General features: G+C 30.6%; 1 protein-coding gene across 1 annotated transcript; it reads left to right on the forward strand.

The window, feature by feature from the left end:
- Positions 1 to 8,113: 8,113 nt before the first annotated feature.
- LOC108320414 (mitogen-activated protein kinase kinase kinase 3) lies at positions 8,114 to 14,014 on the forward strand. The gene is made up of 11 exons (XM_017551832.2): positions 8,114 to 8,779; positions 9,576 to 9,902; positions 10,276 to 10,363; positions 10,520 to 10,582; positions 10,712 to 10,872; positions 10,959 to 11,034; positions 11,493 to 11,552; positions 11,663 to 11,770; positions 11,860 to 12,099; positions 13,220 to 13,323; positions 13,433 to 14,014. The coding sequence occupies exons 1-11, from the start codon at positions 8,448 to 8,450 to the stop codon at positions 13,695 to 13,697; spliced, it is 1,824 nt and encodes a 607-aa protein (XP_017407321.1). The 5' UTR covers positions 8,114 to 8,447; the 3' UTR covers positions 13,698 to 14,014.
- Positions 14,015 to 19,708: the final 5,694 nt, after the last annotated feature.

Consider the following 19,708-nt stretch of genomic DNA (forward strand, 5'->3'; position numbering starts at 1 on the left):
GAAAAATGTAAAGGAAGGTTGGTGATCGGATGGAGGGAGAGTATTTCCCCCCTGTTCTAGGATACTTGAGGAAAGAAAGGAAGCAAACCTTTTTCCCTTTCTTGAGATTTAAAGTTAAACCTTTTACTCCCTCTTCTTTAATTTTAAAAACCTTTTACTTACCCTTTTACCTGCTCTATCCCACTAAATTATAACATTTGAATGTTTGGATTAGAACGACTGAAACACTTTTGCATCTTCCATATCTTGTTAATCCTTGCTTTGTTCTTTATGCAACTTAGGAAAGCCTAATTGCAACATGCTGCTTCTTTCTGGTATTCATTTTTTGAGTTTCAAGCAAGTTCTATATTTAGTTATGAAACGCCATTTGGTAATGGCTACAATTCATTCCAGTTTAATAATCCTCTACAATTTGTTTCTAATCCTTAATTTCAAGCATTGGAAGCTCATTTCCCTTTCAATATTAAATTGGGAGGAAACCAAACCCTAACCCCTCTTAATGAAAATCACTGCCACTGTCACGTGAACTTTAATGAAAATCACTGTCACTGCCACGTTATGAACCTAAACAGCCACGTTGCACAGATCGTTAAATATTTAACGTCGTAACCAAAAAGGATTTAATTGTACATTTTTTTCACAAGTTGGGACGACATTGAACTTTTTAAAAAAGATAGGACGGACTTGAACATTGCCCCCCTAAAGAGGGACCAAAAAAGGTATTAAGCCTGATTTGTTCTTGTGAATAAACTATCATACAAAATAGGAAACAATTTAACTATTTGTCTTTCTAATTTAGAAAGCCCAGCACGATTAACTTATATATCAATACTTAAATTATTATATGATGAAGTTTTCATTATTAAACCATGGAATTAAAGTAAAATAAAATTAAACTTAAAACACTGTAAACAAAAACAACATGCATATATAAATAAGTTGAAATAAAAAGCAAATATATTATGAAAGGTAGTCCCTCAATAAAATTAGAACAACATGAATTTAAAGTTAAATTTTTTTAACAAGCAACATATCAAATATAAATAATTTAAATATATATAAATATATATATATATATATAAATATATATATATATGTATATATATATAAATATATATATATGTATATATATATAAATATATATATATATATAATTAACCTATACAATCAATAACTTAATAAAATAAAGTGTGTACATATTATGAAACATAATCCATATACCAAATTGGAGCAACGTGTTAAAAAACTTAATAACGAAAGGTATGAGAAAAATGTAAGAAAAAAATATATATAATGACTGATAGAGGAAAACTAATCTTTGAAAATATTTACGAGCAAAATATAATGAACAAATACAACAAAGAATATGTATAGCAACTTCAATCAAAATATATATATATATATATATATATATATATATATATATATAACTGGTTAGCAGTAGACTTTAATTCTAACTTAATCCCATAAAACCGGATTGTAGGATGAGGTTTGCACTCACTTATAAACTATGAATTGACCTTATTTTTAGTCGACGTGAGACTTCCAACAATCCTAAAAAAATTATCATATATCATGAAAAGAGAAATATACACTTTTGTATACTTGTTTATATTATTGTATTAAAATATAACGTGTACCAATTTATCGTTCATTTTTTATAATATTAATTATTTGCATATTTTATGAAATATGAAGACTCATCCTATAAAATGTTATTAAAAATAAATCTAAACTATTTTGGATATAAAGTCAATTTATAAACATTCAAACTATTTTATTTTAAAAAGTATAGATTTGAATTTAATTGCAATATAATATTTTGAATTTTCTTTTTGTAAGAATTTATTTAGATTATATTAGTTAAAAGAATTAAATACGTGATCAAAGTTTTGAAAAATAATTAATTTCAATTTCGATTAAAAATTAAGAAATAAAAACATATTTAAAAAAAAACACTAATTAGTATATTAAAAGTTTGGCATAAGTTGAAATATTGTGCAAAAGAGCATTAATTTAGGTACATATATTATGTCAAACATTAAGATCTGAAATGGATATGGGTTAACTTGATTATAGTTGACTTTTGCAAAAGAAAACGCAATCAACTAAATTATAAATCCAAGTGGGTTGAGGCTCATCAAGACTCACTTTTGAACTTTAGGATAAAAATAAATTGCGCAAAAGGCAACACCAAAGTTGACAAATTTAATCCAAACATTACATCTCAATAGCGTTACCATTACCTTATTTTATTCCTTCATACGTCACTAAACATAATTAATTATTCGCTTTATTAGGTTTATTTCCTTACAATTTTTTTTGTAGTACTTGCAAAGTTTAATTAATTTTTTATAATTTTTTAATGTGATTCAATATGAATTTAAATTCCAAAATTGGAAATAACTTGTTATCATGGGTGACTCAGACCTAAAACAACTTTAAGATGTGACGTTTTACTTTAATTTTTTTAAATATGTAAAATTATTTATTAAATTACAGTAATTAATTTCATTTAATTTTATATTATTATATAATTTTAATAGTTGATCTCTTATTTTATTAGAGATTTTATTTTTATTTACTAAAAAAATTTAACCCTTATTAATAGTTTTACAATTTAAATTAAATAAAAATTATAATTCTTTATCAGAATATATATATATATATATATATATATATATAAATTCTTAAAATTTATAAATAAAAAATAAATAAAATAAAACCAGATAAAAGAAACACATTTTTAATCTTAATATAAACTCAATAAATAAAATAAAATCAACAAATAAAATAAAATCAACAAAAATACAAATGAAAAAAAAACATACTAAAAAAATAAGGATAAAAAAGATTGGTGTATATAGATAATATGAAATTCAATAAATCTACAAAAGCCTATAAAAAATAACTCTGGAATAAAAAAAACAAAGAGAAAAATAAGTAGAATCAGTAAATAAGTCACAAAAAGATAAAAAAAATAGAAATCAAAATTAATTATATAAAAATAAATATCACTAATAATTCTCTTTTTCATAACAAAACTTTAATTTATAAAAAAAAAATTAAGTCATTAAATATAACTTTTAATACAATAAAAATTAATAAACACTGATATTAATAACTTAATACAATATATTAGTATTAAAAAAATTGAGTTTTTCTTTTTCTTAAACATAATTTTATAATTAATTTAATAAAAATATATTAATACTAACGAAAAACTTTTGAGATTTCTATTTCAACGTAATTGTATAATTAATTTTATAATTTTATAATTCATTTAATAGAAAATATTAGTAGTAAAATAATTGAGATTTTTTTTATCTAAAACAAATGTTTTACTGTAAACTAATTTTTTTTAATTATGTTTTTAAATGGTTTCTTCACGTGTTTACAAACTTTCCAGGCACTTGCACTTGCAAGTGACAAATTTATAACATTGGTTGATTTGCGGTACTGTAAAACAATATATTTTTTATATCACTACTCATGAATATGAATTTTATGTTCTAAGTTTTAGCAATGCTTTAATGATATTATGAATTCATTAATTTGTTGTACCTTTTTTGTGTGCATTACAAGCATCTTGTTATTGTCACATTATAAAGTATAAAGTTGTCAGAACATTACAACTGACGCAAAAAATTTTCTGTGTAATCAGTAATTATAGTCAATAAAAATAATTAATGATTATAATGACTGATTTATATATTAATTTATAAATTAAAATTTATTAGTAATTAGAATAATTTTTATTATATAAAAAAATTATAATTAGTTTTTAAATTAGTAATTAAAATAATTTCTATTATGAATTGGTATATAAATTAATCATTAGTTATTTAGTTATCAAAGAAATTATAATTAAAAAATTAGTCTCAAAATAAATTTTTAAACATATTCTTTATAATTAAAATTAATTATTATTTAACAATTTTTTTGTAGTGTGTGTTGTATTAACAAACACTTGCACCCTTTACGATAACGAATTTTAGTTTTCATTCAGATTCAATAACTTTTTATTGAGACAAATTTCCTTTTTAATTTTTTTCATATTAATACTCTTTACCTTAATATTTACAACTTTTTAGTTTTTGTTTTTTAAATGATATATTTAAAAATATGTTTACTTTATGTAAACAAACCTTAAACTAATGACCATCGGAGAAATAGAAAATTAATTAACTATATATTGTATTATATATATACAAACAAAATATGTATTGATCATCTCTAAATTTGTAAAGCATTAAACGCATTTTTTAATATGTTAGTTTCATTTCTTTGAAATTTAATTATACTTTAGTTCTTGTTACTAGTAATTATATACTACAAATATTTTTCATATATATATATATATATATTATTGTTTGTGTGCAATTATCATAAACCATTGTGAAGATTTAATATTATTGGAGTAATTTACGCGAATAACTCTATTAAAGTCTTCGACTGATTTTTCTTTTTAGGTCATTTGAATTTTTGTTCTTTTTTATAGAGTAATATGTTTTTTTCGCATGCAATTCCTTTTTTATTTCATATAGTCTTCTTTCATTCTTAATGAAACTTTTGGTGGAGGAGATCTCAAAGTTGTGCCTTAATTTTTTATGGGACCTTTTGTTGTGTAAATAAAGTGATTGTACATGTGAAGCTGTTTAGAAGAGGAGAATAATGTTAGGAAAATTCTATGAACTAATTTCTTTATAAACTATTAGCTTTCAACTGAATGTAGCAAAATTATGGTATTGATTATATAATTAATTGGAAATATGAACTTTGAGGATATGAAAAGTTAAATTAATAAAGAAGGTGAAGTTTATGGAGTTTCTTATTGATGAGAAATTTATGAATTTGCTTGATATTGTTGTGTTCTCTACATCATGGTTAGAATATATGGTTTGTAACATGTTTGATTGTTGAGTTATTTGGGAATATGATTGAACTCTTAATTCTTGTGGTTTGTAAGAGTATAGATAGGATAATACATTTGAATGATGTAGTAATGAATGAAGCACACTATTTGCAAAATAGAATATTGAATACATGTATGAAATGTTGTAAATTATAAATAAATGAGAAAAATCTAAATTGATGTGAAAATCTCTTAAATTTTATTAAAATTAGATGTTTGTTGCATTAACGTTAGAAATTGAATAATCATTGACAGGTGCCATTATGAAAATTGGTAAACAGGGTGTTCCAGGATCCTTACCATCGGGCGATGCTTAAATACCATCGGATGCTACTCTTCAAAATGGCTTATGTGAGATTTCTGATGGGTGGCATTTAAGTATCGTCGGATATTGTCATGACATATTTTAGTGTTAGTCAAAGTGTATTGAAGATGATTTGTTATGTGAGACTATTCTCACTTTATTAGTGTCTAACTCACATAGAAAAAGATAAATAGATGTTGAGAATCGAATGGGGTTTCACTTGGCAAATAATATGATATGAAAGAGGATCATACTCATGAAACTAATGAAGTTAATCATGCCAATAATTGATAACAAGTTCTAGAGAAGAAAAATGGGTGGTAAGTAGGACAAGTGCAAAGTCTCATGAATTCATTCAATCCACTAGTTTTTTAGAAGCAAAAGTCTAGGTATTGCTCATGCAGTGTGATGCTTGAGTTTAAACAAACTAATTTTTTTTTATTTACTTCAAAGAGCTATTTTAATAAACTTTTTATTAAAAAAGATAACTTTCAATTTGAGTTTATTCTTATAAAAAAATAGCTTACTATTGCAATTCTTTTCTCTTGTGTATTTTTTTTATCTCTTTTCTTTTGCGATGATCGTATATTTTAATATTGGAGTAGAGATAAGAGCTGATGGTGATATCAACACTAAAGCTGGACATTGAAAGACTAACATAATGGTAGTTTAAATGACTAGGCTTAATTTTATTTTTTTTTTGGAAAATTTGTATTAAGCTTCATTTAAGAGTTTATTTAGAATGTATTTTGAGATACAATATTAACTAGGTCAAGGACTGTAGTAATATTCAACTCATCTATATTTATGTATCTTATTAAACTTTATAACATTAAGTAAGTAGTTTATAAAAATGGGATGTTGCAATTTGTAACCATTTTTACAAAACTGAACGTACCATGCAAAGTCTCATTCTACTTCACGAACTCTCTACTATCTGATACTTGTCTACTAAGTCTCTTTTGTCCTCTATTGAATGGTGAGATACCTACAAAGTATCCTCTGATGCTCAAGTTAGTATTTGGTCATAAATTCTGGTCAAATCTGAATTAATACAAAATGTTAGATGAAGCTAATATTTATGGGCATACCTCACTAAGCATGGGCTCCTATCTAAATGAACCACAATTATAGACCTATTGGCTTAAAGGCCTAATGATTAACTTACCTGTGAGAAACTACACTTGTTTTTGGCTAAGTTTTCTAACATGATAATGTCTTCGGCAGATCAGAAGATACTAGTAGGCAGTATCTTGACTTAATAAGAAACATTATCAAAGAATACATGTAGCTTTTGATGTAGGAAACATACCCGATATTTGGTGTCCGACTAGGTAATGTATTTCTCATAAAATATCCAATGGTCATCCTATCGATTTCAAACTATTCGACACTTGATACCCAATAAATAATATCATGTCATTGTCTTAAATAACTCATTTAAAGGTTGTAGTCAGCCTAACCGAAAGATCTACGACCATATATAATATAATAACAAAGATAAAACTAATACAAGTTTTTTAGGAATATATTTAATATTTTTAAAATTTTAAAAGAAAACATAACGTAATTTATAAATATTGGAATGCATAGGTAAATTTTTTAGCTATTGTTTAGATTATATATTTGGAATTTTGCAATAGTTACTTTACAAGATTATTTAGAACAGGAGTCCTATGCCTTGTCCAGTGGTTTGCCTACAGCAACACCATTATTAGTTTGATCTTTGAGACAAGACACTAGTATATATGATGGATTATTTATTTTTTAAAATTATTAAAACAAATCTTTGTAAAAAATGTAAATGTTTAATTCACTAAAAACTATTACTTTCCTTGTATTTTATTTGTTTAAACTAAATGCGTTTTCCATCTATTTTTCATTGTTTTCTCTTTTTTTTATTATTAGAGAAAAAAAAACCAAAATTATTTAATGTTCATAAAAAAATTTATCTAACTTAGTAGTGCGTCTAGAAATCAAATTGTTTAACCAAAATATTTTGACAAGATTGAATTTCATTAATTTAAATTTTAATAAAATTCACTAAGTACATAAAAAATATAAAATTATATGCAATTTTAAAAGTATTAAATATTTTGTGAATAAATTTTTGTAACGTGTTACATACTTTTTCCCGAATAAGTAACACATTACAAAAGATGAATATTGGAGATTTGAATCACGCTATCCATATGTCTAAGGCGGCATCATGGGTAACATCTAAAGTTTTGTTTCTTTTTAAAGTTTTATCAAACGAATAATATTTTATTAAATTAGTTTCACGTTACGTGCATGGGATGACACGAATGCTACCACATGTGTTTCTCAGAGAAGGATCCTACTTTTTTTCTTTCGAATAAAAATCTCATTCATTACGGTCTTTTCCATTTCGTTTTTTTCGCTCAAGGAGGATGTATTATATTCCAAAAATAGACCACACTCACTCCTCATAAAAACATTTCCAATTCTCATAAATTATTATAAAATTAAGAAAAAATATAGTACTAGAGTTTCAACTTCTTGGTTTGTAATAATGAAAAAAAAAATTATGGAGTGTTTGATACACTACATTTACATAGACATTTGTCACATTAAAGTGAGTGAGAGAGTAAGATGAAATATGTGTACACTTTATGATTGGATCTTTAAAAGAAAATAAAATATAGAGAAACATAACCCCTTCATAATAAAACAAACAAAACCACCCCTAATTTGTCCCATCCAAATCCATTTTTCCTTCCTACAATAAACAAATAATTTTTTATTTAAAACTAATTTTGAGTTACTACAATACAAACTAAAATTAATATAAAATGTTAAATTAAATTTAATGAAATAATATAGTGAAAATGTAAATGCAGACATATAAATAAGGTAGAACAGTGTTTGTCTAATGTAATTCATTTGATGTTACTCAACTGAACTGAAACTGGTCCCTTTATCTCCAGATAATTACAAACAACCAAAGAAAGAAACCCACATCACTACCTCCACCATACCAAACCACACACGGGTTATACCTAAACCAAAACACGGTCGTTTATGGCATCCACTCACTTAATAATTACTCTAATTTTGTATTCCCTTTCTTGTTCTAATCCAACCACCACCACCACCACCACCGGCGGGTGTGTCGCCTTTCAGGACTAGCCTTTTTGGCTCTTCTATTTTCGCACAAAAGCACTTTTTTTCCTCTCCCTTTCTCAGAAATTTGGGAACTTGATTAGAATGCCGGCGTGGTGGAATAGGAAGTGGAGCAGGAGCAAGGAGGAACAGGAGGCCGAGGAGGAGGAAGAGGAAGAGCCACGTGGCGGGTTTCAGTTGAGTTTCTTGAAATCTCCGGTGGCCGTTAGGAGGGGTGACGTCAGCAAGGGAAAAAGAAACAAGAAGAAGCCGAAGAGCTTCGACGACAAGCTGAAAGGGGTTCCGTTGCCTCGTCCTACTCACAGTCACAGCGATCAAATTCAAACGTTTGGATCTCTATCGGTGTCGGGTTCCAGCGTCAGCTCATCCACCTCCTTCGACGATCACCCAATTTCGCCTCACTTTAATGCCAACAGGTTGTTCCGCTTCTGATTCCTTCCTTCCTCGGGAGTAGTGGTGCCGTAACCATTTCCCATCATTGATTGCATAAAGTACACTGATTACTGATTACTGATTTCTGATTTCTGATTCATTCCCTTTCCTTTCTCTCTCCTCTGCCTTTTTCTTTTTTATTTTATTTTTTAAATTGGAAAAAATGAAATTGCTGGTTATTTTTGTTAAGGATTCTTTCTTGGTTGTGATTGAAAAGTGACAATTTGTTCTTTATATACATGTGGAAAATATTGTTCAGAGACAGAAAGTTATCTACTGGATCCCCCTCTGCCAAATTTCTACTTTGAACTTCTTTGTTATTATGGGGGTTTAAATTGTGGTCGAGTTGCATACACGGTTTAAAGCAAAGGTCAGGCTCCGCGTTTTCAGTTGCAACTTTAAGGTTTTTCGGTGTCTCACTTGTAGTCGTATCAGTCGCATTTATCTGCACTTTATTGCAATATTAGGGTCGTGGTTGTGATCATAATTTAAAACCTTTGTCGTAATCTTTGACAGAGTAGGAAATTGCCGATGGATGAAACTGATACCGTTTTAAAGAGCCCATAAGCCTTGACTTAGAGGATGAAATCACTGTGGCGAACCGATTTAGAAAACCTTTTTTGTTAGGAATTGTAAGCCATGTGGCTATGACAAATGGTTGAGATTATAGTCTGTGATTATTCGTGCTGATGGTGTGAGGAACAGAGAGAATATGGAATGTTCAGGAGGGTGTTTTTCCAATCTGGTGCTGAACTAATTCATGTTTTGTTTATTGTGCAGAGGACAAGATGAGGTGAGGTTCAATGTGAGGTCAAAAAGTCCTGGTCCTGGGTCAAGAGGGCCTACTAGTCCTACCTCACCGCTTCATCCAAGGTTGCATGCTTTGAGTCTTAACTCTCCTACGGGGAGGCAAGACGAGGGAAGGAGTGAATGTCATCCGTTGCCTCTTCCTCCTGGTTCTCCAACTAGTCCTTCTTCTGTGCTTTCCAGTTCCATCACACGACCAAATGGACTGTTGGAAAATGCTACAAGCAATGTGTCCAAGTGGAGAAAAGGAAAGCTTCTAGGACGAGGAACATTTGGGCACGTGTATCTGGGATTCAATAGGTAAATAACTTTATTATCTTTTAGCTTTCAAATACAGGAAATTTACGGTCAATATTAACATGGGACAGCTTTGTAGTATGCATAATTTGCAGTGTTCGAATTTGTGGTTTTGCTACCCTATGTTTGTACTTCATGACCAATAATCAAAAGAGAGTTATTACCACGGATTGAGAAATTAATTACTTAGTTTAAAGTATGATAAATAAATTACAAAGTAGTTATTTCTTTGATTTTCAAATTTACAATTACAGTGCTACCATATTTTCAAAGTTATTTCATCATTGATCCTTTGGAATGTTTACTCTCTGCCCCAATGTTCATATTCTGTACAAATTACTGAAACAATTTATATTCCACTTCCTACGTTTGACAGTGAAAATGGGCAGATGTGCGCAATAAAAGAAGTCAAGGTTGTCTCTGATGATCAAACATCAAGAGAGTGCCTCAAACAACTTAACCAGGTAATATGATGTTTTATCTAGATTTAAACATGATGCTCTAACACATTATATAGAAATTTTGGAGCTCTTGCACTGTTGTGTTCGAGTTTGTTTTGATATGTCTAATTATTATATTATAGTCCACAAGGTTATAACAAATTCTCTACTTGATTGCAGGAGATAAATTTGCTAAATCAGCTTTCGCACCCTAATATTGTTCAATACTATGGGAGCGAACTGGTATGCTTCAATATTCAAAGTTTAAAACCATTTTAAACATGTATATACCTAATACTCCTGTGTGCCCTCAAAAGAAAAACTGAAGAATTTCACCGACATGTATGTAACTAATAGATTTTCCATTTTCAGGTAGAAGAATCACTTTCCGTATTTTTGGAATTTGTCTCTGGTGGTTCCATCCAGAAATTACTTCAGGAGTATGGTCCATTTAAGGAGCCTGTTATTCAAAATTATACCAGGCAGATTGTCTCTGGACTTGCCTATCTGCATGCAAGAAATACCGTACACAGGTAATCGCTTATTCCTACTGAATTTATAATGTTGCGTTTAAGCTTCTTCATTCTTTCATATTATCAGCGTAGTTTCCTTTTGACAGGGATATCAAAGGGGCAAACATACTAGTTGATCCTAATGGTGAAATCAAATTGGCCGACTTTGGAATGGCTAAACATGTATGTTCATCTTATCCTGTACAACAAATTGCTTCTAGCTCACTTCAAAAGTAAACTGCATCTACTGTTTTGTTAGGAAAATAATTAACTATGCATGTGATAGTAAAATTAGGTGACAGTTGTTACTTAATTATTTTGCATGCTCAAGGTCAAAAGTTGCAAGTCTACTGATTCCTAGTAGCAGAGACATCTCTCTCTCTTGGATGCACATGCTCCATCTCACATTTGTGCACTCCCAGTCTCTAAAATTGAGCAGGAGAGTTGGCATACATAAATCTCACCCTTACACGATGCATCCACGCCCTCAAAACACAAACTCTGTTTCTCTGAAGTGTTTTATAATTCCTATTAGATTTGACTGCTAGAAAGGAAATATAATCTAGACAGCTTAAACAATGATTTTGTATGCTTTATTCATTTCTAATGCACTGTCTCTTACATTTTATGGTCCTCACCAGATAAATTCTTCTGCCTCAATGCTTTCATTCAAAGGAAGTCCATACTGGATGGCACCTGAGGTAATAAGTTGTTCTTGCTATGCTTCTGCAATGTTGAAATTTCTTTTGAAGTCAGCATATTCTTCCTTCTTTCTCGCCGAAACTACTTTATAATGATATTTCCCTTTCAGGTTGTGATGAATACAAATGGCTATAGTCTTCCTGTTGATATATGGAGCTTGGGATGCACAATTATTGAAATGGCAACATCTAAACCTCCTTGGAATCAGTATGAAGGGGTAAGATAATGGATATTTCAGAACTAGCCTGTTATGATTCTGTTTGATTAGTATGAATGGCTAAAATTGTTTTCGTGTGGATTAAACAGGTAGCTGCCATATTTAAAATTGGGAACAGCAAAGATATGCCTGAAATCCCTGAGCATCTCTCCAATGATGCAAAGAATTTCATCAAGTTATGCTTACAAAGAGACCCATCGGCTCGCCCGACGGCCCAAATGTTACTAGACCAGCACCCGTTCATTCAAGATCAATCAGCAACAGAAGCTGCAAATGTCAGCATAACCAGAGAAGCTTTGCCTTACATGCTTGATGGAAGCCGGACACCGGTATATATTCTTGGCTATATATATATATATATATATATATATATATATATATAGATATATAGATATATATATATATATATAGATATATAGATATATATATATATATATATATATATAGATATATATATATACACATATTTCTTTTTTTTCATGTGTTGTGTTACTTCTTACATACTAGTTCCGACATGCTGCAATTGTCCTGAAGTTTGGATGACACAAGATGTTATAAAGTATTTGATAATATGTAAAGATGATGTATAATTACTTGATTTGATATATCAATTGTTGATTATCAATTGTTGATATATCAATTGACCTGGTTATTATCTATATGCCAAATCACTATGATTCAATGTCAGGATATCATCTCTTGGCTTGCTTAGGTCTTTTAGTCATGTATGTAGATGCATTTTGTACTCCATCATATATAGTATTATTAAACTCTAAAGTAAAGTAACTGAAGTGGTATAATTAACCTCGCCTAATTGGTTGTTCACATCATTGTTGTGTTTGTTTACAAAATAACTTAGGCTACATACATTTCCTTTGAAATTTGATCTTCTTCCTGCTTTTGAATGATGTTGACTTGTTTTGATGCATATCTATGGCAGAAATGCCAGAAAAAGTTGAAGTTGGAGAATAAACAAAGGAAGCCATTACTTGGTATTGAGTGAAAAGGAAAATATATGAATATACCATCGCAGTGGAGTATATATTAGAGGGGACTTAAATGTTGTCAGACATATGTGGAGGATACCACTAGTTTTTGAGTCAAGATTTTTCTTTCTCAAATAGTTACGATAAGGTTCATTTTGTAGATTTATAAACTTGTCATGTCAGTTTGTCCAAACTCTCGTAAAATTTAAAGCATGAATGCTTGATTTTAGGAATACACCAAGTCCCTTTGGAAGTTGATCTTTGGAACAAACCCCAAAAAGGACACTTTTGCTTGTTTGTTTCCTCCCTGTAACATGTCTCGGGCCTGTTTCTGACAAAAACAAAATAAACATGTCCAAAATTTAACACATTTCTTGCCCTGAATGATGTGGTTTCAAAGTTGAACATTCTGAGTAAATGTAGAACTGGAGTTAACGTTTTCATCATTTTTATCTGTTTTCAGCCTGTGTTAGAGTCCCATTCGAACCGAACAAGTATAACTTCGTTTGATGGAGATTATGCATCAAAGCCAGCTCTTGCAGCCCCACGTGCATCAAGAAGTCCAAGGTAAAACTATCCACCTGTTAATCATAATTAAGGAACGAATTTAGATCTTGATACAATCATCATTTTTATGTTATATAGACTGAAATTCTTCTGTGATTCCCTTGTTCAGAGATAACACAAGAATGATCCTATCTTTACCGGTATCTCCCTCTTCAAGTCCATTGCGACGGTATGGGCCAATGCACCAGAGCTGTTACTTTTCACCTCCTCATCCAGCTTACACAACAATGGGACAAAGTAGTTACACTTTGAATGACGTATGCTCGTATCCCATGAGGTCAAATGCACCGTTGACTCTTGATCCTTGGCATGAAACATCTCGGTTCAAAGCCAATACACCACCTGGTGGATCTCCAAGAATGAGACTCATTTGAGTTGAAATTGTAAATAGCTATAGGGCTAATATATGACTCCCCAGTGGGTCTGTGGATGAACTTGGACGTGGACTCTGAAGCACAAACTATCCAATAGATTCTGGTCCATTCTTTATACATGAAAACCAGATGACAGAAAAAATGATTCTGGCCGTAAGCTCTTGGTGCATTGGATTGGGGTGGGCAGACTTTGCTGCTTGTAACAATTTCTTCATTATTGTAAATCCGATGTCTTACTGTATTTGTAGTAACTTTATGTTGTATAATGCTAGTTTATGGCAGAATAATAATAATAAAAAGAGTAACTTTCATAGCTACTATTTTCATGTTAGAAATAGACATTCTGTTTAAGATTAGATACATGTACGGTAGCTTGAACAAATTAGCTCATTAGCATCAGCAGATCAGAAGCATCTGATTCACTTTCATTTGAAATTTTGAAAAACTGGTAAGAAGTATAGGACTTATCAAGAGAATATCTTCTCACCCAAATTGTTCTGTAATATGTATTTAAACTTTCCAATTTATGATGAAAAAAAAGTAATGATATTTAGTTATATATTGTACAATTTATTGGTATAATCTTTTTTCTGATGGTAATGTTAAAAAAAGTAATAGTAAAATGTACAATTTATTGGTATAATCTTTTTTCTGATGATTTAATAGTAATCTTTTTGTTTTCAATTTTTTTCAAAACTATTCAATTTCTCAATTTTGTTTTACAGCGTAACAATTGTCACATTGATTAATTTCAACTATCTAGATTATCATTCTATAAATGTCTACATCAATTTAACAAAAAAAAGGTTATATTATTTTTTTTAACAAAATAAAAACTGTGTTGAAAAACAAAATGAAAGAGTTACATTGAATAATTTTGACAAAAAAATTGAGATAAAGAAACTATCAAACTTTTTTTAATTTACCTTAAAACCCCGACAACAACGTGCCCGTCATGCGTGAAATGGCCAGAATAAATATTTTTGTAATACCCATATTCAAAATTTAGCGAATTAAACGACTCAATATAAAAGTATGTTGTAAATGGAAAATTTGATTATGCATTATATCCCTAGTTTTATCTCTTTCGCATAATGGTAGTAGTTGACTCAAGTGTTGGATATAGCAATGTTTTATTCTTTTATATTGACACCAAACAAAATTTTTAAAGTGGAATACTTTGTTAATATTTAAATATATTAATAACTATTATAGCCATTTGAGAATATAAAAAATGATACTGTTTCTAATAATTTTTTAAATTTATATAAAAATAATTTATAATCAAATAACAATATAAAAGGTAACTGTATAGTAAAGTGACTGAACTTTAAGAAACTATTTTCTTTTCACAGAATCTAATAATCCAATTCTTATTTTCTTTATATTTTTATATATTCCTAATCCTTGAATATTTTACACATGTATTATAATACAAGAGTAAAAAATAATAATAGACGTTGTGAGACCAAATAATGTTAACTTAAGAATTAAATAAATATTAATGTTGATTGAATATAACTTAATTTAAAACTTAATATAAATGGTAATATATTTAGAAATCAATTACTATTTTATGTGGTAATTGATTTTCTTAAAATTTAAAACTTAATTGAAATGATAATATATTTAGAAAATCAATTACAATCAAATTAAATTACACTGTGTTGTTCTACTATGCATCAAGCTAAAATATGTAAAGTTTTAAACTGTATAAATAATAAGTTGGGCCTCTCAAGCCTCGTCTCTTACTCCTATAAAACCAAATGTCAGAATGGGCTGAGGAGAAAGTTTTTTTCTGCAACCAACATTTGCATTCTTAAAAGCATTTCACATAAGCCAATGTATGGAGGACTTTCTCCTTTTTCTCTGTGAAGTTGCATGATGTATAAGGGAATATATATAAATATGTGTCTTTTTAAAGTGTTTTGGGTTGTTGTGTGATTTATCTTTTATTTTGAATTTTAAATGTAATAATTTATTATCGAATAACATGAGATCAATTATTACACATTTAAGATATTATTTATTTTGAACACTGAAACTTAATACAAATTTTGTTTTTAAATGTAACTATTAAATATGATAGAAATACAAAATAACTTTTAACTGTGATAATCTAGAAAATAGAGTATTAGAGTAGATAGGTGTATTAAAATAATGAGATCAAGTATTTTATTATAAAATAATCTTATAATATAAATAGAACTTTCTAAAGCTCGGTTCATTATTTAAAATACTTCTATCTTTCTAAACATTATTCTCTTCCCTTTTCTCTCACATCCCTTTAACTTTTCTCACACTTGGATCATCTATTCAACGATGAGGAGGTGTCTAGGTGATCCTGGCATAGAGAGCTTTCTTTTCAACCGATCAATTTCTTGATTTGAGCCAGTAAGTTTCGTTCCTCTTTTCTAGGTTTTCCCTAAAATCTGTGATTAAGCGGATTTTCTATCTTTGCATAAGAATTGTGCCTCTCTTTCTTGACTCTTAGCTCAATTTAGGTTCTAAGGTTGATTTCCTATCATCAATCGGTGATTTGTAGGTTTTTCTAGAATTTCCTTGCGGTACAAGCTTCGGTCAGGATATTTCTTTAGCTGTACAAATCAGATGGAGGTAAGGGAAGCTAGATAATTTCTTTTAAATGTATGTATGTTGTGTAATTTGATGATATGTAGAGCCTAAATTGTTTGGATGTGAATGTTAATTGGTGTTTGTGATTATTTAGGTATTATGATGATGAGTAGTTGAGATGAATGATGAATATGTTTTTACGTGTTTATGAGTTGTTGTATTTAAGTATTGAAGTATTTTGATGTTGAGTGAATTTGTTAAAAGAAAGGATAACTTGATGGTAGAGTATTTTGGTCTAGGAATGAGTTCTTGAGGAAGGAAATAGTAAGAAATGGTTGGTGAATTGTTTCTGTGCAGTTGAGATTGAGTATGAGTTAAGTTATTTCTTGTTCTAAAATGGTAGAAATCTGAGTTGTGAGTGTATGGTGGTGATAAGGTAGAGTTCTACTAGGTTGGAACTCAATTTGGAGGAAGTGAACTAGTGAAAACTTGAGTTTGGTGTTTTGTATGCAAATGATTAGTTTGAAGAGTTCTAGTAAGTTATTTGAGACTTGTTAGAGTCCCTAAGTTGCTTGGAATTGTGCCACAAATGGTAGAATTCAATTTGAGTCTCTAAGTGGAATTTTTGTAAGTTTTTAGGTGAGATTTTGAGTCTACTTGTTTAGATTGAGGTTAGAAGTGTTTAGACAACATTGGTTAAGTATATTTAGGTATATAACACAATTTATGGGGGTTAGAAGTTGGGAAAAAGTTTGGAATTAGTAAACTTGGTGTAGGTTGCGTAATTCTGCAGATTATGCAGACTCACTAAGCGAGTGGTGTCGCTCAGCGAGTGGTGGTGGAGGCTGGCTCTCTGTTTGGTGATTCGCACAGCGAGAAGGTGCGTTGAGCGACTGGTTGAGGTCTGGGAGCACTGTGAGTTTATTCGACCAGCGAATGGGGTCGCTCAGCGAGTGACTGGGAGGTCTGGACCACTCTCTGGACTTTCGCATAGCGAGTTGGGTCATTGAGCGAGAGTTTGGGATTTGTCACCACTGGAAGTTTTATTCGCTCAGCGGGCTGGGTCGCTGAGCAAGTGGGTTGGAGTCTGGAGTCACTGTCTGTAGATTTACACAACGAGTTGGGTCGCTGTGCGAGAACACTCTGTAGTCGCTTAGCGAGGGTATGCGCTAAGCGACTGGTCTAGGTCTTTGAGTCCTCTTTCTTTTCTTGTTCTTGATTGGTTTGAAATATAAATTGAATTCATTGTGAATGATGTATGATTATGTATGAGTTGTATGAGCAATAAAGTCATGAGTTAAGTTTCAAAGTGGTGAAAGTAAGTTCCAAAGTGAATCCTCTTGGTGAGATTCAAATATGTTTAGAATGAATGCAGAAAGCTCAGTCTTGGGGGTTATCCTGAAACTCCAATGGTCTTTCATTCTCACGTAGGAAGGATTGATCCATGTCGTGAGGAGTAGCAGGAGGTCTTAGTCTTGGAGGCTTCCAATATGCTCCAAGGCCCGAAACATACTAACCTTGTGAGTATGGTAAGGTGAAACTCATTGGGGATGACTTTGCAAAACAGTAGAAGCCACCACGAGTGCACAAACCGCCATAACTTGACAATCATTTTAAGTCTGGACGGTCAAAGTCAGTGTAGTGTCATGCACAAAGTGTTTTTTTGATGAAATGTCCATGTATGATGGTATGATATGTGGTTGATAAATAGTATGTTTGTTCTTTTATTTAAGGCTTAATATCTCTTTTGGTCCCTCGAAAGAGGGGTTGTGTTCAAAATGGTCCTACCTTTTTAAAAAAGTAACAAACGATCCTAACTTCTGAAAAAACGAGTCAAGTTATTCCTTTTTGCTTATGGCGTCAAAAATGTAACGGTGCAGCTGCCTCCTTGGCCAAAACTTAACGAATTGTCATCTTTTTCTCATACGTGACACATTGAGGTAATATAACGTGTCAATTTTAAATTTTAAAAAAACAAATTGCTTGCCACATAAGCTTCATTTTCCACCTCCAGAAACGTTAGAGCCACAAACCGCCGCCGTCAACACCTCAGACCACCGCTAAGGCTACCGACTTCTTCTTAACAACTAGATCACATTTTCCTCCTCCATGTGCCACTGCAACGAAACCAAAAAACCACCATCATCTTCTCGGCCAAACTTTCGAAAAAACTCAAACAAAAAGGCAAGCTCCTCCACCAATCTCCTCCTTCGAAACCTGCAAGAAACTGCAAAGACCTAAAGAAACTCAAATCAAGCCTCGTCCATAGCCACCGAGAACCTGCGAAAACCAAATTCCAGATGAACATTAATCGTAGGACAGAAAACCCCAAATTAGGAACCCTAATCGCGAGTTCATCGCGAATAAAAAAATGTCCAACCCTCTCACGAAAATCACCCAACCGAGGTCGGCGGCCACGACACGTTCCCATCGGCCGCCTTCGCGCCGAGCATCTCTACCACTCTCTGGTCGAACTCCCCGCTGTTCCGCAGCGAGTTCAGCGCCACCAACCCTCCGATCATCTTCTCGTTGAAGAAAATCTACAGTAGAAAACCAATCCCCGTCCTCTAGCGCAACTCCCTCTCCCTCTCGCTGAACACGTAATTTAACCTCACATTGCCACACAATGACATAAATTGGACACGTCATTATGTTTTTGTCCAGGGAGGCTTAATAATGTTTTTCACAACTTGGGATCGTTTGTTACTTTTTAAAAAAGGTAGGACCATTTTGAACGCAACCCCTCTTTTGAGGGACCAAAAGAGGTATTAAGCGTTTATTTAAACTAGCTTACCATGTTGTTTGTGTTTGTGTTTTGTATGTGTTGGTGTTCTTTCCTTTGCAATGATCATCGTATGAGTGTGAGTAGAGAGAGATGAGGTGTTCCTGGAGCAGGCGTTGGATGGTGATGATGCGGCAGCATAGTTTAGTTAGACTAGTATTGTATATAGTTTTGTATTAGACAGGTTGCATATAAAGTTTAAATTTTATAATTATTTTGGATGACTGTAATTTTATACTTTATACTTTAGTTGGATAATTGTGTTATCTTATCATATTTGTTATAACTTTCTATATAGTATTATACTATATTATTGGATGTTACATAAACTCTATATGCATTTAATCAATTATTTTGAAAACAATTAATTAAATGCAACAATAAGAGTAATGAATTTTATCTTGGTTAGAATAGTCAATTAAGATTATTTATGTATGTTTAAATTAACTACGGACTTCTTTAATTGATTTTTTCTAATAAATTATGATTGAATGATTATTTTTTTCTATATATGCTTAATGTGTTTTAATGATAAACTAAATGATAGTAATGTCTGGAATATTAATTCTCAATATTTTGAATGGTTCTTATCAATCTAGATTTTTCTTCTTCTTTTATTTGTTTTAGTTAAATTTAAGATTTAAAATTTTGTATA

Source organism: Vigna angularis, chromosome 1, assembly GCF_016808095.1.
Source record: "Vigna angularis cultivar LongXiaoDou No.4 chromosome 1, ASM1680809v1, whole genome shotgun sequence".
Taxonomy (NCBI): Eukaryota; Viridiplantae; Streptophyta; class Magnoliopsida; order Fabales; family Fabaceae; genus Vigna; species Vigna angularis.